Source organism: Gallus gallus, chromosome 20, assembly GCF_016699485.2.
Source record: "Gallus gallus isolate bGalGal1 chromosome 20, bGalGal1.mat.broiler.GRCg7b, whole genome shotgun sequence".
In the NCBI taxonomy this organism is placed as follows: Eukaryota; Metazoa; Chordata; class Aves; order Galliformes; family Phasianidae; genus Gallus; species Gallus gallus.
Window position 1 is genome coordinate 11896279 of NC_052551.1, and position 24700 is coordinate 11920978.

General features: G+C 40.9%; 1 protein-coding gene and 1 long non-coding RNA gene across 32 annotated transcripts in view; one reads left to right on the forward strand and one right to left on the reverse strand.

The window, feature by feature from the left end:
• LOC419322 overlaps positions 1-24700 on the forward strand; it is an 83370-nt gene that overhangs the window by 10122 nt on the left and 48548 nt on the right. For 8 of the 31 annotated variants that reach the window (XR_005841332.2, XR_005841325.2, XR_005841333.2 and 5 more), the window contains exons 1-6: positions 13320-13464; positions 14277-14382; positions 16927-17077; positions 19720-19881; positions 20885-21008; positions 23071-23271. This is a non-coding gene — a long non-coding RNA (uncharacterized LOC419322). Of the gene's footprint in view, positions 1-13319; positions 13589-14276; positions 14383-14828; positions 14944-15718; positions 15872-16926; positions 17078-19719; positions 19882-20833; positions 23272-24700 lie in introns of those variants that run through there. The other 23 variants (XR_005841324.2, XR_005841320.2, XR_005841321.2 and 20 more) reach the window with 23 other exon arrangements.
• PCK1 (phosphoenolpyruvate carboxykinase 1) lies at positions 881-8541 on the reverse strand. The gene is made up of 10 exons (NM_205471.2): positions 8458-8541; positions 8003-8277; positions 6423-6604; positions 5611-5814; positions 5099-5286; positions 3974-4136; positions 3623-3847; positions 3400-3531; positions 2566-2661; positions 881-1998 (listed from the first exon to the last, which is right to left on the reverse strand). Exons 2-10 carry the CDS (start codon positions 8224-8226, stop codon positions 1544-1546), a joined length of 1869 nt encoding a protein of 622 aa, NP_990802.2. The 5' UTR covers positions 8227-8277; positions 8458-8541; the 3' UTR covers positions 881-1543.

Below are 24700 nucleotides of genomic sequence, written 5' to 3' on the forward strand. Positions count from 1 at the left end.
CCCTCACAGCTTTCTGTTGTCAACGTTTTGTGTGACCTACCTATTGACTTATGTTGTATTGCTTGTTTCAGAATTGGTAATGTTTGAGTCAACTCCTACAGGCAAAGCCAGGAGGCAGCCAGCAGCTTTTTAGGCTGTGTGACCTCTCCTAGCAAACTTGGAAGGGCATCTGTTGACCAGCTCTGATACTGTTTGTTTTGGGAGGAAGCAGGGTCTATAAAAAGGCTTATTACACAGTGTAAATGATTTTCTTTTTGCTAAGCAAATATTTGCAATATATTTTGGGAGATTAAACATTCAAAGTGAAAAAGCATGATACCTGCCAGGGATGTGAGAAGCACATAAAGGGTATCTTAAACTGGGAGAACATGGGATGGTTTAGAATCTTGATCTATGAGGAAACCAGTCTGAAGCCCTTTCGGCTCAAGCTTTAAGGCTTCAGACACCTCACTTCATCTAGAAAGCCTTTCACAAGCTCTCTCTGCTTCAGCAGTTCTGCTAGTTCTTTTTGCAGAAGCCAAGGTACTGTGGAACAGAGACAAATCCTAAGACTTCAGCAAATGAGCAACATCCTAATATGGGGCTTTCTTTGAGGGCAGTTTATTTTATAGAGGTCTGAAGCAACTAATGATGCCCAGTTATGGAGAATATGCATCTAGCTGGATGACTGCTCTCAGATGGTGTCATAATTTCTGTATCATTCCTTTGGCTTGAATAAAGGTTGCAAGGAAAGTAGTAGTTCAAACTATTTTGCTTAAGAGCAGCAGATCGATGCTAGTCAGCATCTAACTTGTGAACTTGTCTCTGCACTGTGCTATTGTCAGGAGGCCCAATTTGTTGGCGCACAGTTTTATAAACAGTGAGAATACTGGAAATTAGGTCACGTTTTGTATAAACTTTAATTCAATAGTTTAAAGAATAAGCCATGTAAAACATCTGGAAATCACAGGAACATGAGGCATATATAATAGCAATATCTTAAATATGCATTAGTAATACAAAGCTATCTTTCACTCTGATAAAAGTTACAACTTTATTTTTCTACAAAATATTTTAGTCATGAAATATGTTTAGATAATACATATATACAACATTTATTTTTCATTCTTTCCTGTAAGTGATACTGCTAAAATATGGAAAACACAATTAATCTGAGACTCTTGTGGTTTATGTGCAGTTGTGAAACAATGTGCTGCACCTTGCAGGCTGGATTATACCTACAGAGCTGTCAGCAAGCAATTTACATACATCACAGGTATGTGCAGAATTGTGCATGCAAGTGACAGATCACAGTTTTGAAGACTGTGTGCTCACAGATTCCCACAGCTGCTCAACAATACACAACAACTGATGCAGTTATCAATCACCAGGTCTGGAGTTATTTCTGGGATGCCCTTATCTGTAGTCTAACTAAACTAAGACCTACTTCTCATCATAACCCCTGCTCACCAGTGTGCTGCTATGCTTCCTGTGGTGATTTGGCAAAATGTTTCTATCCTGTTGCAGAATGTGTGGATTGATAAGTAATTGTATTTCTGATCAGCTACAACTGTTTTATTCTCATCTCCAAGGCAAGCAGCTCTCTTTCTATTTCATAGGGAAGGTCAGCGTTAACTTGCCCTTCAAAGTACTGTTTGATTTCTTCCACCTCCTTTTCCCAGAACTCTTTGGAGATATTAAACAGTTCAGTTAAGTTGATGTCTTCTAAACCCTTCAAGTTCAAAGCAGTGTCAGCAGGGATGTAACCTATGGCAGTTGACTTGGCAGAGGCTTTCCCTTGAATTCTGTTGAACATCCACTCCAGCACACGGGAATTCTCTCCATAGCCAGGCCACAGGAATTTCCCTTGGCTGTCTTTCCGGAACCAATTAACATGAAAGATCCTTGGTAGTTTTGCTGCTGGGCGGTGTGCCATGCTAAGCCAGTGTGCTAAGTATTTGCCAAAATTGTAGCCAAAAAATGGTCTCATGGCAAATGGATCATGCATAATAATTTTTCCTGTTCAAGACACAAATGGAGAGCATTTATTCTAAAGCATGAAGTTTCAGTTCCTCCCAGTATCTGTTACCCAGCACCCTTAGTCACCTTTCTGCACGTGAACCACAGAGCTTTGAGAAACAGTACAAACGTTAGCCTTGAAGTACAAATTAATTTAATCTTTGCAATCACTGGAAAGCAAATTTCTTAAATCTCAGGTCAAACAGTTTAAGGTTCTCGAGAGCTGGCCTTCATTATTCATTTATTTTTGCTGAGCTCCAGCAGAACAGAGAATTTAAGTTTACTTATCCCAGACTGTAACAAGAACTCCATATCAACTCTTCTGGCAGCACCGTGATTGCACTCTGCTCTGTATGCTTGCCACCTAGGGGATTATTTTGCATAATTTGTCTTTTAAGGAAAATCTGGCTGTTAATTCCAGTATAAATATTTTTCTGTTGTAAAAATGCATAGGTTGCAAAATTAGCTGCCAAGATTTAAATGTGAAAGAGCAGAGGGGGAGGACAGAGCAGGCTCTCCAGAGAAAGTTGCTTGTAATACAGATAGGCAGACTAGATTCTGATTTACCTTTGTGCTCGGCAGCTGCTGTTGCTTCAGATCTCATAGCTGCTCCTATAAATACTCCATGCTGCCAGTTAAAGGCCTCGTATACAAGAGGCACGCCTGTAGAGAACAAAGTCACTTCAGTAATTAGTGATTCAGAAGCATTTTTATGACAGGTTTTGCTAACTGAGATATTGCTGTATCCCAGTTACTATGTAATTTATTCTGATTTTTCTTGTTGATTTTTAACTTGGTTCATTTTCTGCCTTCTTACAGCAATTTATATGAATGTTTTCAAAACTGGTTTCTCATTATTGAACACATCAGCTGGGAGATACCTGAATTCCCAGGTATTTTACTGGGATTTACAAATTTTACTGGAAACAGATTCGGGTCCCATGATCATGATGGTGACATTAGATTCAGGCCTAGCATTACTTCTGTTTTTCAGCTTTAGGTGGTCTTTTACAGAACAATTTATTTAACTTCTTTACCTGTAAACTGCCTACAACTGGTTTAAACCTCTAGTCATTTCCTATCTGAACTAGTTAGACTAAGCAATTTGAGATAAATAATTTGCTATTCTTCTGCTACCCGAGGTACGGGGTCCTGATTTCTCTTCTCTCTCTGGTCCTCTATTATCAGTAACCATTTTGTGCTAACATCTAACAGTTTACACGCTAAGTGTCTGTGTGTGTGTGTGTGTGTGTGAAAGGCTAACATGGAGAAGTTAAACTAACATGGTTATCTCCTTGCTTCTGCTACTGTGGTAGCAAAACTTGTGCCTGTGCCCAGCTATGTTTCAGCTCTTCTGCGATGAGCACTTCAGGCTTGCACTGTGGTTTCTGCTTCTCTTACCAGCAGGTCTGCGACCTCCAAATATTATGCCCTCAATGGGCACACCTTCAGGCGACTCCCATGCAGGGTCCATGATGGGGCACTGGCTGGCTGGAGTGCAGAACCGCGAGTTGGGATGAGCACACGGCTCCCCTGTACAGAATATGATAGAAAGGTCAGAATGGCAGATGGAACTTGAATTCAGTAGAGAAAGACAAGAGAACGTGGAATAGAGCCAGGTTACCATTATCTGGAGTCCAATCCTTATTCTTCCATGAAGTCAGCGTTACTCCCGGTGGTAATGGCTCATCAATGCCTTCCCAATAGACACCCCCATCACTTGTTTCAGCTACATTGGTAAAGATGGTGTTCTTGAATATGGTTTTAATAGCATTGGGGTTTGTTTTAATTGATGTTCCAGGGGCAACACCAAAAAAGCCATTTTCTGGATTGATTGCCCTTAAGTTGCCTGAAAGTTAAATGACAATATAAGTAAATAAAACTGTTTTAATTATTTCCAGAATTTTAGCAAGTCTTGGTGACTCTAAAAGCGAATCACACTGGACTATTCACCAATCTAATTTCAGTTCCATACCTTGTTCATCAAATTTCATCCAGGCAATATCATCACCCACACACTCAATCTTCCATCCTGGCAGGCTTGGGTTCATCATGGCCAAGTTGGTTTTTCCACATGCACTGGGGAATGCTGCAGCAAAATACTTCTTTTCACCTTCTGGATTTGTAATTCCCAGGATCTATTGAAAATCAAATATAGTTGTTGAATATGGTTCTTCCTTCTTGCATTTTTCATTTTAAAGATTGTCTCCCAGCAAGTGCTAATGGTAAAACATTTGATTATGCAAAATTCTTCCTACAAAAGCAGCAGCATGTAATGTAGTTGACAAATAACACAAGCGGTGTTTAATTCATCAAAAAATCCACTTGTCTTGCCCTTAGGTTATATGTAAACAGACCTGTGTTTAGAAATGTCACCTATGTATGATTCAAACATCTTTTTATTTTTCTAATTGAAAATATACAGACTATATATAGCTGTGTTCCTTAACTGAGACATAATAGAGGCAATATTTTATTACTGTAAAATCAGTGTGGAGTGCACTTTGAGTATGATACTTCTGCACTTCTCACAGTACACTGACATATCTCCTGAGACTGCTCAATCATGCACTTTGAAATTCTTCACGTCAGTGGTATTTTATGGTAGTGGAATATTTAAATGACAACATTGCAGAATTTTTCATCCACAGACCTGTTTATAAAACATATATACAACATATAATCATATAAAACATATATGAGAGACAATTTTTGGACTTGCATTAATCCCTTATGATTCTCTTATGATTCTATTTGTAGGGTCAATGTAGATGCTCAATGATAACATTTAGGCTTTGCTCAATGATAACATTTAGGCTTTGCTCAATGCATGGATCTGCCCACAAGTAGCCACTGTCAGAAGTTATTAATCTTTCTTAGTTCCCAGTTTTATAAGTATTACTTTAAAATGTTTGGTACTTGAACTTGCAAGCAGTTTCCTATTTATCAAAAGTCTGCCATGTGATGTGTTCATACCAAACATGACAGCACGATTCATATGAGACTGTCATTTTATTGATCTCAAGACTTGATTGTATTTATGTTGGTCTAACTTCAGGTTTAATGGTTCAAACACATGTCGTGACTCAAGAGCTCTTACCAGCATGTGCTCTGCTAGCCAGCCCTCTTCCTTGGCGATTCTACTGGCAATTCGAAGAGCAAAGCATTTTTTCCCCAGTAAGGAGTTTCCTCCGTAGCCGCTGCCAAATGAAATGATCTCTCTGCGATCCGGGAGATGAGCAATCAGTGTTAACTCTGGGTTGCATGGCCAGTTGTTGATTAATGGTTCTGCAGAACAGAATGTTGTACTCATAAATGCAGCAATTTCCATGCTGGATCAGACTGTGCTGTTTCATCAGCATCGAGACTCTGACAGCAACCCGTACCAGATGCTTCAAAGGAAACCCCCTGGTAAATACTAGGGATAATAATCTCCTTTCCATGAAACTCTTATTGAGCTTTGATTCCTTTAATTGACTTTTTAACCCAGTGCAATTACACAAACCACCCCAAGTCTTTAATGATGAGCATTTCCAATGTGCTGAGAATATGCAGCCAGCTCTAAAGCGTGCCCAAGTACTTCCAGGGGAGACACATTTAAATCTTCCCTACCTTTCAGTGGTAGAGGACATCCAACCGAGTGAAGGCATTTCACAAACTCTCCATTGCCCAGGGCTTTCAGAGCAGCTGTTCCCATCCGTGTCATGATCCTCATGCTAGCCACCACATATGGAGAATCTGTCAGCTCAATCCCAATCTTGGCCAAAGGAGATCCAATCGGCCCCATGCTGAAGGGGATGACATACATTGTGCGTCCTGTAGAACAGAGACAGGAGCAAGAATGTTACGTGACAAAGAGCGAGCCAGGGAACTTTTCAAATAATCTGTACTAATGTGGAGGTTGTTTCTCACTTCTTTCAAAGCTGTTTGTCTTGTGGGTGCCTCTGATGTTTAAACATGTAACTTTCTGTTTGTCAGATCACATAGCAAGAAGTTTTATCTTAAATGTTGAAAGCAGCTGTTCAGACAAAATGTCTAGCCGGTAGGAGAGGTGGGTGGAGGCTTCTCTCTCTGTGTAAGCTGCTGCAGCTGGAGTGAATGCCAGGGATGGGGATTCTGTGTTCTCACCTCTCTTTCTATCAGCTGCTCAGGTGCTGCATGACTTAAAGAAAGCACCTGAATTTTCCAGCCATACTGAGCCCCTCTTTATGAGGAAAATGAGTTCTCTACCAGAAAGAGGCTGAGGACTACCCTTGGGGCAGGCATTTAGATCTGTGCTGAAGATCTGGATGAAATCTACACAACAACTAATAATGAGGGTCCACACCTAAGCCTTCAGCTAACATTTATTAAATATTAGAATAATAACGATTAGTGTTTCAGTAATCCTAAAAATTCCATGTCAGCCTTCCTTCCTCACCCACCTTGCATGCAGCCTGGGAATCTGGTGTTGAAAGCTTTCTCAAAATCCTCTTCTGACATCCAGCGACCCAGCTGGCTACTTCCAGTTTTAGGGATTGGAATGGTATCTCTCTGTTCTTGAGTAATAATGACGGTTTTGCTCTCGATTCTTGCTACGTCTCTTGGGTTAGTGAGAGCCAACCAGCTGCATTTCAGTGTAAATCGGGAAAATCAATATTAATTATTAAAGAAAAAAAAGATCAATGTGACACTTTTCGCCCACTTTGTTCACCCTTCTGCTAGGAACTCTTTAGCAAAATGGGTACAACGTTTTATAAGGCTAAAACTGAAGTGACAGAGCCAATATAACTGAGACAAATTTCGAAAATTAGTCAGATATATTCTCTCATACAAATTGCTTCAAGAACTTTGCAGTATGAATAACAAATTATACGGCTTGGGAAATTCTGGTTACAAGTTAATGTTCCTTTGCCTCTTATCTCGGCTTTATTTTCTGCTGCTGACTTTGAGGGAAATGTTAAGAATCTTGTTTAATTCCCCTTCTCATCAGTATACAGTTGTTTTGCGTGGGATCCACAGAGTGGTGCCTCAAGCAGAGTGGATGCCAAGCAAGTACGTTACGTGTTGGTCAAAATGCCTGCAGGATGAGAATCCAGCCTTGTAGATTGGCATTGTCCTTCTAAGACAGAGGCATCGCAAAAGAATTACTGAGTATAAGCATGCCTTAAACAGTGAAGGAGTTTACTAAACAGAATTCTTTTTTCCCCTCTAAATTTTTTGCCATTTATTTACAATAGCAAGGATTGTTTTACATTTTCACCTCTGTGCATAGAAATTTTCCATGAGTATAAAAATGTTCTAGCTGGGCTGTCATAACCATCATCACTACAGCTAAGCATATAATTAACAATGAATAATTTATCTGGTGAATCTTGCCCTTTTCTCTCCCAAATAGTCTGCAAACAGATTGCCAAATTCCTCCACTTAGTTATTCAAAAGTCTTTGCAGATTTCTTCCATGAAGATGTCTTGGTTGGCACTTAATTCCTTAGCATGCACTTGTTGTTAATATTCTCCTTTCATGTTGGGTTCGTTGGGAGAGACAACGAAATATTTGAAAAAAGTATTTGCTGAATACATTACAGTCAAAGCTCATCGGCATGATGTGAATAATGCCTCTGCTGAATAACATTTGAACACCCACGGATCTATTTGAATGCCACAAAAAGTATTTGACGAATAAACTAATTGACTAAAATAGTAGAATTCTTCAAAGGATGTATTTGCTAAATAATATTCAACCATTCCTAATGATTAGTTACATAAGTCTTGTGACATTATTTCAGTTCCCTGATCTTTGTAACTAATAAATAGAGACAATGTACTGCTGATATTCCTGCGCTTTATGTTAATTTTTACAGGAAAAGTTTGCTGTTCTCCATTATTTCAATTGTGTAAACTGCACTGCCAAAATGTTCATGGAAAGCAATATTGAAGGTTATGAACAGCTTTAAATGTAAACGGGACAGAGAATGCACATTGCTATTCTGAGACACTCCTTGACCCCCTTTTCTGCTACTCACCAGTTCTCATACTTGCTCAGCTTCTTGATCATGCCTTGCTCCACCATGATGTCCAGAATTTTTTTGTTTTCTTCTTCTGAGCCATCGCAGATATGAATGCTCTCAGGCTGGCACAGCTTGGCATTGCTTTCAATGAACTCCCTCACTTGTGGAGGCAGGCTCTCCAAGTCCCCCTGGATAACCTTAGACATGATGTTGACCTCAGTTTTCAGCTCTGGGGGCATTACTGCAGCTGCAGTGGGTCTTGTTGAGAGCTTTGAAGTACTAATCACAATCTAAAATCAAATATATTGTGTTTATTAGTATGCTATGGTATTCTGCCATTAATGAAGCATAATGCAAGAACAGAATTTGTAGTAGGCTTAATTTTATACCTCTGCCTAAAGTCAACAGAAAGAATTTTAATCACTGCTAATCTCAAGCTGGAAAAAATACACAGAAAGTATTGTACTTACTGTTGAGTCGGATATGGGTGTCAGTGGGGATTTGGCTCCCTTTCAGCTGATGGTGTTTCACTTGCTTTGGAGTGCTCGTTGGTTTCTGAGGTGGCGTCCTCCTTCCTTAAATATTGTCTGTGGTGTCCATCCCACCGGGTGAGGTGGTGGAGGCTTGTCCTTTACATCACCACTGGTTGTGTTTTGGGACGCTGCCACTGACACACTGTCATCGTGCGGAGTTGTCAACAGCCCTGGCGAGGTAATCATTTAACAGCTCTGATTAATGAATGCTGAAAACGGTGGTTCTTAGTCCCCGGGTTTGCTGTTTGAAGCAGTTACAAAACTTCGATGAAGTTTAACCACACTTTTATGCAGTTTAGCTTTGAAACCAAAAGCGTCACAACGTCTGTGTGTGTGGAAAAGGTTGGGTACAACCTGGAACAGGGAGCTGGCGCAACCCAGCAGCTGGCACAGCAAGCTGATGCTCGCAGGTTGGCTGCGAAGCCGGGGCTCGGCTGAGGTGTGTTTGCTCTGCCTGGTCTGCGGATAAAGTTCAGTGCTGAGCACTGATGGGCCTGAAGAACCTTGGTATGCTCCTGCCTGGAGGTCTTGTTTTTGCCTGTGTGATTCTAAGAAAGGCACGTAATGTAAATCTAAATGCTGAGCTTCCTTCGGCACTGGAGAATTTCTGCTTATGGCTCACTATGGGCTCATGCAAGCTGAGCAATTATTATCTATCTCTACAACTTGGAGAAGAGGCAGGTCACCAACTGCCTCGGCAGTTACCCCTCTAACCCCCCAAAAAAGCTATTTGTTATTTTACTTGGCATCCTGTGGGTGCAATAAAACATTAACCTGTGCTTAAATTAGGTCTCCCCTTACTGCTCCTGGCTCTGCCCATCTGCTAGCTCTTTGCCTTCCGCCACTCCATTTTAGACCATCATGCCCACAAACAGAGGCTGATCTCTGTGTCGTTTTGCCTGTGCAGTCGGTGTGTGAGGATTGAATATATTTCAGACAAAGATAAGTGTAAGAATAACCCCTGTGCCATTTTATTGCACTCCTCTCCCATTCAGTCCCAGCAAGGCTAAATTCTGGCATTTTTGATATCAGTGGGGGTTCTACCATCATGTAAGATATTGTCAATAATAGCTCACAGAATGGTGAATTTGGAAATCCAAGAAAAGTTTCTGGGGGTTGCTTAAAGCAATAAAATTGATGCAAAGGATATTCTTAACCCACCGCCTGCTCAGGCTCGTGCAGTCAGTGAGGTGTTTCCTGCAAGGCTCTCACCGACGCAGACAGCAGAGCTGCAAGCCCCAAAGAGCTGGGTCTGCCAGAGCAGCACCGAGCTGCACTCTGAGCTGCAGGCGCTGCGGGGCTGAACCTCATGAGCACAGTGGTCAGTGGCCATGGGAATGCTTCCCCTGGGACCGCATCCTCTATCTCTCCTGCAAAGCCTTTTATTGTGTGTTGTAAATGCAAAGGGGAAAAAAAATAGTGAAGTAAGAGGGGCTGCCCTTGTTGCACAGCAAGGCCAAACATTCCTGAAAAGGAAAACAAAAATCTGTTAGGATAAGAGGTGCTGCAGATTGCTTCAGAAGGGGCTCTGCTGTAAGCAGAGGTAAAATCAGAGCCAATATGATAATGCCAGTGGTGTTTGTGAGCAGAAATATTTTGCCCAAATGTTTTCGTGTTAAAATATGTCATGAAGTACTTCAGTAAAAGTAAAACGTGGCACATTCTTCTGAAATACTGAGAAGACTTCTTTTCTTTCCAGAGGAGTACAGCAATAATCACAGTACTTGCTGGTGGTCCCAGAAAAGTCATTATACATAGAATTAATCAACTGAGAGTAAAACAGCAGTGCTTCAGTTTGAAGGGGGGAAAAAAGGAAAGACGTGGCCAGAAAATGATCATATTGCAGCACAGTTAAAGCCTGAATAAAAGCTTCAAGCTGACAGCGCAGCAGTGCAGGATTGGTCCTCGTGCCTCTTCAGTTTGGAGTGGAGAAAAAAAATCCCCAAACCCGGAGCATTCGATTCTGCCAATTAAATTATAGGCAGGCAGGTGTTGTGCAAATTTTCTCACACTGCAATCCTAACCTCCCACAATCTTGCTATACAAACTGTGGGCTTCTCTAGAGAAGACACTAAATATGCCAAATTGGTGGCACTGCGTTATGAACATATGTCCATTAAAAATCACATTAAGGATTCCAAATGTTTTTCGTTTGTGATGGCAGCAGGGCTCGAGTGCAGATGTCCACTGGGAATTCTAGACACTTCAGCATCGAATTACTTCTATTTAGGTAACACCTCCTATCAGAGGATCTCAAAGCATGCCACCAACACACAGTAAGCCTGAAGCCCCTCTGTAAAGCGTGCATAGTATTTTGTACTGTGGTGTAATGACATAACTGAAGCATATGCAAATCAAGGCCAAGATCTTTTAAAATAATCTTCTCGTTTAGAGATCCAGATACACAGCATATGGCATTGAAGTTGTAATCTGAAGATACCGAAGACTCGTAACTTCCAGTGGCTGCCACGAGAAATGAGAACTGATGTTTACAGGAGCTCGGTTGTGGTGGCCTTGGGGTGTTCACCCACTGCCAGCGCACGTTGCTGTGTGCTGTACATCTGCCTGCCTTCTGGGTTTGGTGAGCGCGGGGATTTCGCTGGTAGGAAACATGGGAGCTGGACTGGGGGCCTCTTCTTACATTAAGAAGGTCTGGAATGTAAAGTTTATCTTCCACTTCAGTGAAAAACCTTCTTTGCTAGTAACTGTATTATAATATCTAATAGCTGATACAGCTTCCTTGGATTTGACTTTTGTTTGGCACTTTTTCTCTGTACATCTTGAGGTTGAATGCGATGCTCATCAAGGTGTCTTCTTGGAAGCTGTCAAATTATGTAAATGAGGGTGAATATGGCATTTCGAGATGACTGTGTTCAACAAGTGCCTCAAAAGGAGTGTTTTCAGGATGTGTGCTTTGATGGACATCATTCAGCCTGTTCAAAATAATGGTTTTGAGCACTTCCACTTTTGCCAACTCACTGGAGCTCAATTCAGTAAACGTGAAGGTTCTGAGAAGGCGTCATAAAGTTTCAGGCTTCATTGCTACAAACAGAGGTGTAACGAAGCACTCTCAATGAGATTTGAAAGTTAATGGCATATAATAATACTGAGAAATTCTACCCCCTCCCATACTAATTATCCCACGTATTGTCACTGCAGAAGAGTTTTTATATCATTTGTTGTTCTGTTAAAGAACGATAGGTTTTCTCCCAGCTATTTTGCTGGCTGAACAGCACTGCTTCTGATCGTTGTTTTTGCTGCAAAGCTGTGCCCAGTTGCCACCAAGCATGCTGCAGTGGCTGTGTTACTGGCAGGCAGCTGCACAAGCCCTGCTCCAAGGGCTGCTCTCATACACGTACAGCCTGCAGAGACCAGGGACTCCTTGCTCGCTTTTAGACAACAAATCCTGACCTGTGCAGATTACATGCAGTTGCAAAAGAGTCTGTGATAGAGCCAGGTGTTTACTCCAGACCTGCTGTAGCTCTGTGTGACATTTCCACCTCACAGCCACTTTTCTTGTATGCAGTTCCTCAGCTCTGACGCAGTTGCATGAGATTTGGAGGCTCCTTGCGCTCCTCTCCTTGTGTGCTCTGCCAGCTGGGGGGTGGGATAGCAGCACACTGGGAGCTCAGTGCTTCACTTCCACTTTTCCCTCTCCAACCTTCGGTGGTGCCCGCCGTGTTATGTGCAGGTTGTGGATCGTAGGTCTGTGGCTCACTGAGGCAGTGTCCCTTTTTTACCTGTCTTCCAAGTTAGGTGATTAGTTCTGAAGGCAGAGGAATGAGAAGGATAAACATGGAGATTTTCTCCTGGGTTGGTGAACTTTCATTAGGCCGTCCAGCTTTTTCATCTTGACAACAGGCATGCTAAAACGTCTCAAAACAAATGGAAGTAAATCTCAGGAAACATGCATTAGTGCATGCTTATGTTCTCTGATGGAAGTCATGAATCTCTGATGCATAATTTCAGCTCCACTTCCCATTCCTAAGCTATATTTTAAGGAAAGTCCTTGCTGTGCCACAGTACATTTCAAGGCTAGCATTATATTACAGACAGACTGGTTTCTTGCTTGTTATTCTTCTGCTTCGGCAAAGGAATTATTTACTCCTTTTCTTTTCTTTAAAGCTCACTCTGACAGGCTCTCAGATATTGCTATAGTCACTGGGGGTGCTGAGGTTCTCTTTTCTAGTTTCTCTTGTAAAGAATAAAAAGTGGAGTCCTGACTAGGGAGGTGCTGTGGCTTAGCTACACATTGCCTGTAAATGACTCTGAGGGTTTAATTCCCTCTGTGTCACACAGGACAGCACCCCACAAGGAGAACAAGGCAAGCATTCCCATGAATGGTGTTTCCTCACTTGCTGGTTCTGAGCAGCATGCTGTCCACCATTTACCCTTCTCTCTCACCATCCCATTAGTTCTAGAGATGGCGTTGAGCCGTGTAGTCTTAACCACACTGTGCATAACTCTGTCCACTGGTATCTGCCCAGTAGCCAGGTGTGGCACAAGAGCGAGCGCTCTGGAGAAGATCTAATAGGCATATGGAGTTTTTGGACCCACCAAGACTTTGACTGAATTTACCTTAGCCAGCACAAGGCTGATAACAACGTGTCTGATTTTTTGCATGGTTAATGCATTTTTTTGGCTGGATGCACAGCAGGACTACAGCCAGGAGAGATGGGGACAAACTGTACTAAACAGAGTGGAAAACAGTCAGCATAAGGTTCTGTGTTTCCCTTCACCTATGCAGCATCTGCTCCGCTCAGTCACACAAAGCCCAGATGGCACCAATATTTAGCTTTGCAAATAAAAATGGTAACCCTTGCTGGAGCGAAAGCTGTTTACCACAGTGCTGTGTGCTTGCAGCTGTCAAGGACTCCCTGCTTCCTACCTGTGGAAGGGTAAATGACAAACCTTGGTACCAAACCCACAGTCTCTAAGCAGCAGGTAACGTTTCAGCCTCTTCTTCAAGAGCAGTTTTCTGGCTTCCTGCTGATTTCTGGGGTGTTATTGGCTGTGCCCTTTAAGAGAGACTTCACCTATGGAATGTAATGGCAGCACCTTGTAAAATGTAAGCTGGTTTGTTTTTTCTAGGATGAGCTAATCCTCTCCATGTTCCTTTCCTTGCTAGCAGCATTGCATTGTCAGTTGTTGTTTCAGTGTTATGCTGCTCTGTTTATCCAACTGGCAACAACCTTTTTTGTCACTTACTGAAAGACTCTCATTTACCTTTTGGCTCATTTGTCACTTTTATTCCCCATTACTGTCAGTACGACCTATGGGGCACAGATCTGTGTCAGTCATAAGCCAGTTTCCTTCAAGAAGGATGGATCCCAACAGTGAGAGTGGGTGCACATTCACAAGTTTAGGTTCTGTTTCTTCCTCTGCTATGGATTTCCTGTTTGACTTTGGATGTTTAACTTTACGTCTCCAAGCCTTTATCTTCTCCATGGGAAGGGGCTGGGAGTTGGTAATGCCAGCTTCTCTCTTCTTGTGTGTTCTTCCTGGTTTGGTTGATAGTTCCTGGTCTGAGGAGTTTAAAACATAGATAAGACAAGATCATTGTCTTTTTCCATATTGATATTCTGTGCCACGGATACTCCCTGCTGGCTACTCTTTAGATTATTGTGAGGCAAATGGTATGTCTTTATTTAAAGTGAAGAGCATTACTATAACCAATCTTGTGCTTTGATGGCACAAAAGCACTAACTTGGGGTAAACTTCTGTTTCAAGTAAGATTTGTTCTGTATTTTTCTCAGGAAAATGGCTTTAATGAATACTTCAAGCACTTTGTAACACCGGAAGTGACAACAAGAAGAGAGAGAAGCTGACTGTACAGAAATAAAAGCCAGGCTACAACTAAAGGTCAGAAGGCAAATGTGCCTATGTCAAGCACTGCATACCTTTGGGTTCTTGAACCTGACTGCTGCAGGAAAATCAACATTACCAAAAACAGTTACCTGTGTAACAGATGCTGTGCTGACTGGTGAACCCTGATGCAAGTGTTAATAGGTCAGGTGAAACCGTACATACTGTACACAGACGCCTAGCTCATTTCTAGCAGGAAGAGGGCATTTTGGGTAGACCACAACAGGAGTTTTTGATGTAAAAGCATTCTATTTTGGCCAGCGTAAATGGTTCCCACCAGACATGAGCCACAAACATGACTATTGCTATGAACAACACTCAGCAAAGAGGTCAAGGATGCAACAGAGCACTGGAGATCACACTTTTTTCTCTTCCTTCTGGGAAGACAGAATTCTGACTGCTGTACGTAATTCAGTTTACTGACCATCTATACCTGTCTCCAGGGTTACTGATTTGGGATGGTTCATTAGCATATGAATACTCTTTACTTAAAGAAGAACCTCGTATATATGAGCGTTAATATGTGCAATTGACCGGCAACCAGTGTGCATTCTGCAGGTAAAGTAAAAACAAGTAATCCACAGGTTAGCCTTGTAAAGTTCAGGAATTTGCATTGCAGTAGCACTGAGGCAGTAATTCCTTATTTTGTCCTTAAATTCTGCAGCCCATCCTAAATTTCTTTGGATGTTTACATTGAGGAGCTCAATTCAGGATCCTCACAAATTTTAGTACCTGTGCAGGTTTGTGATCTGAGCTGGAAAAAACTTGCACAGGAAGCCACTGCTCTTCTGAACCCGCAGAGCAGCTCCTTTCTGCTGATTCTGCAGGGTTTAACGTGCACTTGCTGCATATCCACGTGGAAGCAGAATTTGAACTCCCTTGGGTTGTACATCTCATTTATTGATTTATTAGGACAGTGATTTAATAGTCTTGTTCTCTGGTGATCCTGTTAACTTCCAGACATCGATGCCTGTTTATTTGTCCACAAAGTGCTGTTCTCAGAACTGCTTTCCTGATTAAAGATTAACAGTGTGATAAAGGCAAGGAAACATGGGCATCCTTGAATTTTGTTTCTTACATCAGCTGGGTTAAACCTTTACTACCTTTTCTCACTGTGTGTCTTCACTTCATGTTTGGCAATCAAATTCTGCACAGCTCTAGCACGTTTCCTCCAGTTTAGTCAAAACAAGAGGAAAACTTTCTGCCTTTTAAACTTAACTTCTTTGACCTTTGCACAAACAGCAGCAAAAGGCTTTACTAACTAACTAAGGGGAGTTGTCTTTAGAACTTTCTTTGCTATCTCTTTGATTAAAGAGTATTCTGTAAAAACACTGGGAGTCACTGAGGTGTAGTTAACTGCAGAAACTGCGTTCATGTCTTTTGAAATGGAAGCAAAAGCTCGTGAAGTAAACACACTTCTTCCAAACAGACCCAGGCACGTAGATCTGCTGTCTGCCAGAAGCAGCAAGCCATGCATTACTGGATGGTAAAATTGTTTCTAAATATATAACAGTGTTAGATAAACAGTTAATGCATAAATTGCAATTATAGTTAATATTTTTAGACCACTCCTGTGACTTGTGCCTGAGCAATCACCCCTGGTACTTTCAGCTCCAACAAGCTTATGCTAAATGCTTCCCCTTTTATGTATCCCACATCTGTATGCTATTATGCCCTGTTTTTTTTGTCATGCTATATGATTATGATCGTTAACTGTATGAAGCAGGATTTGAAAAGCAGGGGCAAGATGTAAAAGTATTAAGGCCTTTAACTCAATAGAAGTTGTTTTGGTTCTTCTATTAGAACCACTTGTATTTAAAGAGGGTATTTATCTTCTCAAAACCAAGAGGAGCCCTGGAGAGAGAGCAGCACAAGACTTTCACTGTGCCTTCAGTACAGTGCATATCAAGTGGCTTGTGCATGAATGGCACAGTCCAAGCATCACTGTGCCTCTAAGAGAGTGCTGTATCTCTTCTCACCCTCCTATTTGCACTGAGAAAGAGAAGTGGTAATTTATACCTGGCCAGACACTAGTCAACCAGTGCACCCCTGAATGACTTCTTTTTGTCTTTGCTTTGCTGCACTCCCATCTTTATTTTGCTTTGGTGAAAAAGTATAGGAAGAAGTAGGACTGTATATACAAGTAGGGCTGTAGCTAAGTCTCTGGGCTTGAGGTTGGACCAGCTTTTAAATGGCCATAGGGATGAGGACAGTAGTCCTGTGCTGTTTGGCAAGAAATCCAAGTCAGATCTGAATGCTAAAAAATGCCTGCTGGAAACAACTGCAACTCCCATCTCAGAGCCAGATGTCTGAAAAAAAGAAAAAGCTAAAATGTTTTAATAATCATCTTCTTTCCAAGTGATTAGTGTCTTTTCTGAAATTCACAATGTATAATTTCTCCTGAGAATCTTCTAGGCCAACGCTGAAGCCCGAAGTTTATTCTGAATCTGCTGGTTTCAGTGCCTGGAACAGCTTCCAAATATGTATATAATGTATTTTTTTTATCTTTAGTTGACATGGCTTTCTTTTTTTTTAATTCAGGTTTTTGGTAGTCCCCGAAGTAATCCTTCATCCGTGTGAAAGTGGAATGCTAAAAGAACAAGTTGACAACAGCACCAGAAAATAAGGTGAAAATATGTCACCATTTAGTGAGTACAACCTGATAACAGACCAACATAACAGACCACGTGAGGTAGGAGAACTTAAAATTGTAATGGCTTTCTCTGAAACAGGTGATGGTGTGAGAGTTATTTCCTGCTATCATCATTTGGAGGAGCAGATCACGCTGCAAAACAGGCGATGAAGGTAGCAGTTGTCCCTGGTGTAAGAGCAAAAGTAAAGGCGTCTATGTTTGTAGACCAATGTTAGGGGACATAGATTCCACTGTGACAGGTGCAGTGTGAATACAACATACACTTGGAAACAAAAGTGAGACATCAGAGGAAAGTGAAAATGGAAAACTTTTCAGATGCCAGGTGGAAAATGATATTAAAACTGTCAAAATAAGTCACAACAAAGACTGAGTTTCCTCGTAGGGTAACAGGAGTCATGTTCCAGAGGAGAATGGAGTTTTTAACTACAAGAAGAAATATCATAAAAGTGAATGGTTATGAACATGTAAGGTTAAACTGGGGCTTATCTGTTAGGTTTTTGGCTTTGGTCTGTTGGTTTTTTTTCTTTCCAGTGTACCATAACAGCCCCGAGTTTTGTGGACAGGTCAGAAATGTGTAAATACCATTACTGCTTGAGTAGTAATCTATTCTGGGCCTAATTCCAAACGCATTTAAATTAATGACAATCCTTCTGTTGGTATCAGAGGGTTATAGTTTAGGACCTATGATAGGAAGATGGAGGTGCAAAATATACACAAGAAAGGCTGGTTACACGGCTTCTAAATCTATCTGAAATGACTTTCTAAAACATGGGAAGAGAATAAAGCTGAAGACTTTGAAGTACGTATTTTATGTTGCATCATAATGAAGCTTTTATAATCTCAGCTGCATACATACAGATTCAGTAGATTATGAATAATGTGATATCAGCACTGAAATGTTATCCCTAAATTGATGGAATACATACTCTTGCTTAAATAATTGCTTTGGATTTGTGTTGAATCATTGTAACATAATAGTTATGACTAATTTGCAGTTACTAAGGGTAAAAATTTTATATTGTTCTTGCATTTCCAGTTCTACAGATTTGTGGATAAGAGTAGCTGTGTCCAATAAGGTCAATGGCCTAACTAATGTCAGGTTCATCACTATATTCATTTTTCAGGAAGATTCTATTGGCCATCCTTACAGCCTGTTACCGCTGTTGCAGCCTTACCACTGAGGTACTTCTCATGGCTGCACCTTCTGTAGGAATCCAGAGCCGTACAACATGTGCTATCTTAGGTACTCAAAACACAAACATAAAAAAGGCCCTGCCAAATTCTGTGGAAAAGGGCTCACGTGGCTCCTGGATATACCCAGTAGTGCTTGCTATATTTAGAAGAACTCAGTATAATATTGGTGTCGGGCAAAATACCACCTTGTCTAATGGAACTACAAGGCCAAACCAACCACCAGCATTGCTGCTACTTTGAACTAAGGGTATTTCACAAATGCCACTTTCAGGGGGTCACTTACACAGGTGAGGAAAACCATAAACTGGCGAGGGATATTTTTTAAGCTCAGTAAAGTGTTGAGTGGGATCTGACTCATGCTGGGCTGTAGCAGCTCTGCAGTGTGCTGTGCTGTGTTGTACCTACAATTTAGAGGGAAGGCTCCACATCCTTCCTCTGCACTGGTTTCTAATGGAGTATGAATGATAAGTGGGCCTTGTGAGATGTTTGACTGTTGGAAATTGCTAGTCTGGAAAGGTACACAAGATTAAATGTTAGTCTCTCAAATCTCACAAGTTTACCTCAAAAACATTTTTACAATACCTTTGAAGAACACTTAATCCAAAACTTCTTCTCCTTGAATAACCTGCAGTGGCCTAAAGTATAATATAATGATGTTTATATACCACTCTACTGCCTCTGTGAATGCACTTCAGTCCATTTTGCATAATACTTAAGCTGTGAAGGTAAGAGATGCTGCAGTGCTGCTGTCAGCCAGCTCTTCAGCAGCACTCGGAGAGGTGGCACCAGGCTGAGTGCTTCCAGATGGGGAACATGGGAATCACTTCTAATTTACCCCTGTGCCTCTTTCTAGGGAATGCACGGTCTAAAACCAGCTAGTGGGTAGGCCTCTCCCACATTGAAAGGCAGATTTGCCAATAAGAACTTGAAAATGTTATATGATCCAGAAAGCGTAACTTTATTCTGTCTTCCTCAAGGAGTTGATCTTTTTATCCTTAAACTCAAGTAATAGTTTTGTAGAGGCTTTTACATCATAACAGATTTTACATGTTCTTTACTGACAGCTGAGGATAGCTTAGCCTGCCATATCCAAACCTTTAAATATGTTAGCACTAATCATACTGTTGACAACAAGAAGTGTGTTGCATTGTTTGGAAGTGCCGTAATGAACCACGTCTTATCCACGTGGAACTTTCATCCTCTCTTGGAGGTGGGAGTTAGACTAGGAGGTGGGATTCCTAGAATTAGGTTCTGAACTATATCACTAATGCATGGCACTATTTTGGGGTGAATTGCTGAAGCCTTAAATAGCTACATTACTGAAAGGCAAGCTGTCAGGCAGAAATTATTGCATTTTGAAGCACTTTTATGTATAAATGTGAGGTAGTTTTCCCTAAACTGTAGGCACCGTATTGAATTCAGTACTATTTTTGAAGAGTGAAGTCATTCTTTTGTATCTCATGGTCTCAATGTGTCTTTGTTCTCAGAGGAGAAAAAGCAGTCTTCAGCTGTGAGCTGTGTACGTACACCTCACTCAAGAGATCGAGTCGGAACTGTCACAGGAAAATCCATTCTGAAGAAAAATGTCACGTGTCTCAAGGCTTTTCAAACAGCTGCTCTCCTGCAGAACCACGTGAATGTCCATACAGGTATCTGCTGCGTGTAGATATTCCATGTTACCTATTGCCTGCAGTACTTAACCAGCAGGCAAGTGACAGACTTAGAGGTGTGTTCTGTGATCATTCTGCCCTCAGGAGTTCCACCAGTTTTGTTTTGAGATCCACACTGAGAGGATGTGGTCTGTTTGCAATTCTGTGTCCCCTTTTACCATTCTGAGAATTTTCATCAACTGGAAATTTGCTTCAGTTTTGTCAGATTTCTGCATGCATGATAGAAAGTTCTCTGATGCCTTCTTTGTGGCTGTTTAACAATGTGAAGCAAACTGACAAATCAGGTGTTTATAATCAATATATGGGGGATGTTTATTGTCTATTTAAAATAAAAAATAAAGTCACAAAAAGGTTTGAAGTTTAAAGCAAGGGGGGAAAGGGAACGTAGAGATAATTAGGGCCGGAATGTTTCTAATTGTTACTGCTTATAATGATACCAAATGCATTATGTGACTTTACATCGTTACAGAATATTCTGTGGAAAATGTGGTCACTGCTGATTTACGGGGAGGTTCCTGCAAGGAGATGGGGTGACATCTTGTGGCTGATGCTTTAAACTGTTTAAAATACAAAGCATCCAATATTGTGGTTCTTTTCCCCTCCAGGGTACCTGTAGGATTCTGAATTTGCTTATATCAACATCTAATATTATTTTCAGGCTGTGTAACAATCGTGAAACATTGAAGGTGATACAATAACCTGAAATACCTCTTCCCTGGTTGGGGTCTTCTCCCAGAATGTAAAAAATAGGGCACTGCATAAGTTCATTTTTACTCTGTATGCAGAAAATTAATTTCTTTTTTTCCCCATTCTCACTCTAAGAAGCATTGTGATTCCAGTGTGCAGTCTACAGCTTATGTACCCAGTGTGCAAAATTTGTCTGCCAAAACAATATTTGTTGGGTTTTTTTTTTTTTGTGTGTGTGTTAAAGTGCTTCCATGTATTAATATTGGATTCACGTATTTACGCTGCATTATGCTAGCAGCGTGGTGTGCACAAGCATCCTGAAAACTGTGGATTGGTGAGGGCCAAAACTGCTACGCCCAGAAAAAGAAGCAAGGACAGAAGGAAAGAAAGTGAGAATGAAAAGCATGCTAAGCAAGAAGGTAATCAGTGAATAAGCTAGAATTTAATCATGTAAATTAGAATCAAGAATGAAAGGCTAAGGTGTGAATCTTCCCTGCTGCTTAATTACTGTTTCACAATGAAGCTAATTTCAGTGCTAATAATGGAGGAATGCTTTCGAATAGTCTTGAATTGTGGAGCAGAAGTTCTGGTCTTCCTTGCTGGGTCACTGCTCAGGTGCTTGTTCTGGGACTGCTGCTCCTCAGCTCCTGCACGTATCTTCCTACACTCCCTGCTCAGCAATACTTACAAACCTGTTTTTTCTTTTCCCTTTTACAAATTCCTTTGCCTTTATAAAGGTGAATGAAACAATCATTGCTGAGTTGAGCCATAGTGAGTTACCTTACGAGCCCATTTTTGATAATACACTGCTTTAATACAGACCAGATTGGAACATTTTCAGTTTCAAAACTCAAATTGCACATTAATCTCAATATGCATCTTAATGAAGAAATTGTTCTTCTCTCATACTTGAATCAGATAATGATCCAATAATAAAAACTCCAGTGATTTAAATAGTTAGAGTTATCCCTCTGTCATGCTGCAGAGGTGACCAGGCTCATTTACAGAGCTCTTGGCTCAGTATGTCTGTACAGTCAGAAGGGCACTTGTAATTACTTAGTGTTACACAGTGTAGGTAGCTCTTGAGCACTGAGCATTTATTCCTTCAATATAAAACAGAGGATGCTCTGTAGTTAATCTCTTCCTTTCTCTTTCTTCTGCTTCCTCATCTTTTCTCATTGGGTTAAGGTTCCTACGGAGTGAATACATTCAGATCTGGGAAGATCAGCATGGTAGGCTAATTGACTGGTTAAGCTCAGTCAGAGAGACCTCCATAGGGATAATAGTGGCACCTTTCTGTCTGCTGGCATTTTCCTGGCACCATTATTTCTCTTCTTTGCAACTCTTAACAGAGATGAAGTTAACTTTAATGCTCTTAAACCTCAGTGTGCCATCACATACGTGGTAATATTCTAGCAGTTCTACCTTACAGTCTATATTTGATCCAGAGATGTTTCCTTATTTATGTGCATTTCTGTTGAGCTAGGCAAAGCACAGTATATACAAAATTCAGTTAGGCAAGGCCATGGGCAGGATCCTGGTCTCCTCATGCAGCAAGAGACAATTATGGAAATATATCTAAGGCCTAGGTGTCCTCAAACATTACATTTTAATATAGCACGTTATACCTACGCTGATTTGTGGCCAATGACATGGAGATAAAATCTGACACGGAGTAAGAAATGTTGAAGCCTTTCAGAATCTAATGAATATATATCAGCAGCTGAGTTTACATTAGCATTGACATTTCTCTTTTCACTGGTAAGGCTGTAATGGTATGGTTAGAGAGAAGTTTACAGCTGCAGTGTGTATGCTTTTGCAATAATTAGATTTAGCTGTTTATTAATGTTTTGGTGCATGCAAACAGTATCTTTTTGGTATCTTTCAGATCCTTTCATCTGGAAACTTCAATTTCTACAGCTAAGATAATGTCTCATTAGATATTGCTCATGCAGATATTCAGTCTGTTATTTGACTTGCACAACTCCTAGAATTCCTGTGCTAGTTCCCGATTTTTTTCTGAATAGATGACATTTGGGAGTATACAGTGCTGCTCACTTCTGGCACAGTATGCAGGGATCCTCTGTGTGCCTTCATTGATGGCTGTTATCGTAAGGGCTGAGCCCCTGTTAGGAATGTCCTGTGGCTGGTGCCATCGGTGATTTGCTGGCACACACATCTTCTTTTTTAATTGTTGGTTATATTATAAGATAAAAATTAACTTTCCACTTAATGCTTAGCTTTCCTCTAAACATATAATGAGTGCTACTTACTTACCTGGCTCATCGTGTAATATTCAGTGTAAAGTGGCTTCATTCTCTCAATAAATTGAAAGCTGAGATATGATGCTATATATTGGAAGTATTTGATCCACTACATTAAATTGCTTAATAGTGAAAACTATTGAAATACTTGCTTGTCTTTCTGGTTAATCACCACAATATTTAATATTTTGCAAAACTGACCTGGAATTGTTCCCAGATGTCTCTACTGTGAAGAGTGAACATTGTGCCAGAGAGATTGCTCCTCATTTAGAAGGAACAGAGGGAACAGCTTTGAAAGCAGAAGACAGAAGCACCTTGTGAGATGGCTGTGATGGACTGACATCTGAAGGTTATTGGGAAGCTTCACCTCTTTTATTCCATTCACACAACAGAACGAAGAAAATGAGCTAAATTTGAAGTAAGTTATGAAAGATGGATTTCTTTCAATTTGAATGTCATTTTTTCTTATAGATTTACATACAGAATTCCAGATTTACATACTGACCTGAAACAAATTTATTCTTTAGTAACTCTGTACAGCTGAGAGCTGTGTGAACTTCAGTCTGTTTGTATTTTCCTGAGGTGAGAAATGAAAGGCAATGATACTGCAGTGTAAGGAACGTGTGCTAAATCTCCTTTCAGCGAACACTTTCTATCCGATGTTTGTGGCGATCACTAGGAGTCAGTTTGTTTCATCTATTGAAGTTATTCAATAGCTTTATCCTCCTTCCGTTGCAGTGGTGGTTGTTTGAGCGTTTAATAAGGTTCAATAATTACTGCTTTGTGTCTGTTTTCATAAAGGTTTTCATTATTGTCATAAATCCTGAGCAACAGATTTCTTTGTTGAAATTCATCTTTGAGGTCTGTATAAGTTACGTGATCAATGTTCTGAATATATTGCTTGCTTCAGTTGTTAATAACCAAGCTGAATGCTATCCTGTGCTGGCGTCTGAGCATCAGGCTACACAAAGTGGAACGTAAATGGGAAAATAAAAGATCTTAATGAAGTCAAAAGATGAGTATCTGAATAGTGAGAAGCCAGAATGTGTCCTTCTTGAAATCAAGAAAGAATGCTTTAGACCTATTCAGGAGCCATTCCTTATGGACTCAGGCTTTTTAACTGGGAACACTGATTGCTCTTTATGATTAAGAACTTGCATTACCATGGCTTTCAGATGATTAGTTTATAAAGTTAACTTCATGGTGTTACTTGTACCTTTAAGATCAGTACACATTTAGTAGTTCCTTTTAAAACAGTGCATACTCTGAACAGATGCCAATCCTAAAAAACTTCAGGTTACTAATTATAGAGGAGCCATTAAACATTCAGGAATGGTTCATGTCATGAAATAGATATTAATGGTAGTGCTGCCGTGCCATGGGTTGGTATGCCATGGTTGGTGCTATAGGCAGTGCTGCCGTGGGTTGGTGCTGAGCGGTGAGCGATGGAGGCGATCAACAGCGCTTCCTGGAGATGGCAGCACCGGTTCACATCTCTTCCGACAGCAGAGCAGCGACAGATAGGTGCACGACAAAGATGCTCTGATTCTATTTTTTATTATTATTATTTAATTTTATTGATTTACTTATTTATTTTGCCTTAGTTTGAAATCAGGTGTCTCGCTTAACGTCTTACACAGGTCAAGGCTAAACCAGGAGCTCTCGTTAGCTGTTTTTCTTAGCGGATGAAGCTCTAGTTGTCACTTCGAGCTGCAGCCGCTCTGCCAGGAAGGAGGGCGGGCTCTGAATCTGCCTTGCTCCCACAGCAGCGCGCTGCTGGGATGGGCTGCCCCGCTGCTGCAGCACAGTGTGCTCAGGCGGCTCAGTGTGTGCAGCCCCAGCGTACA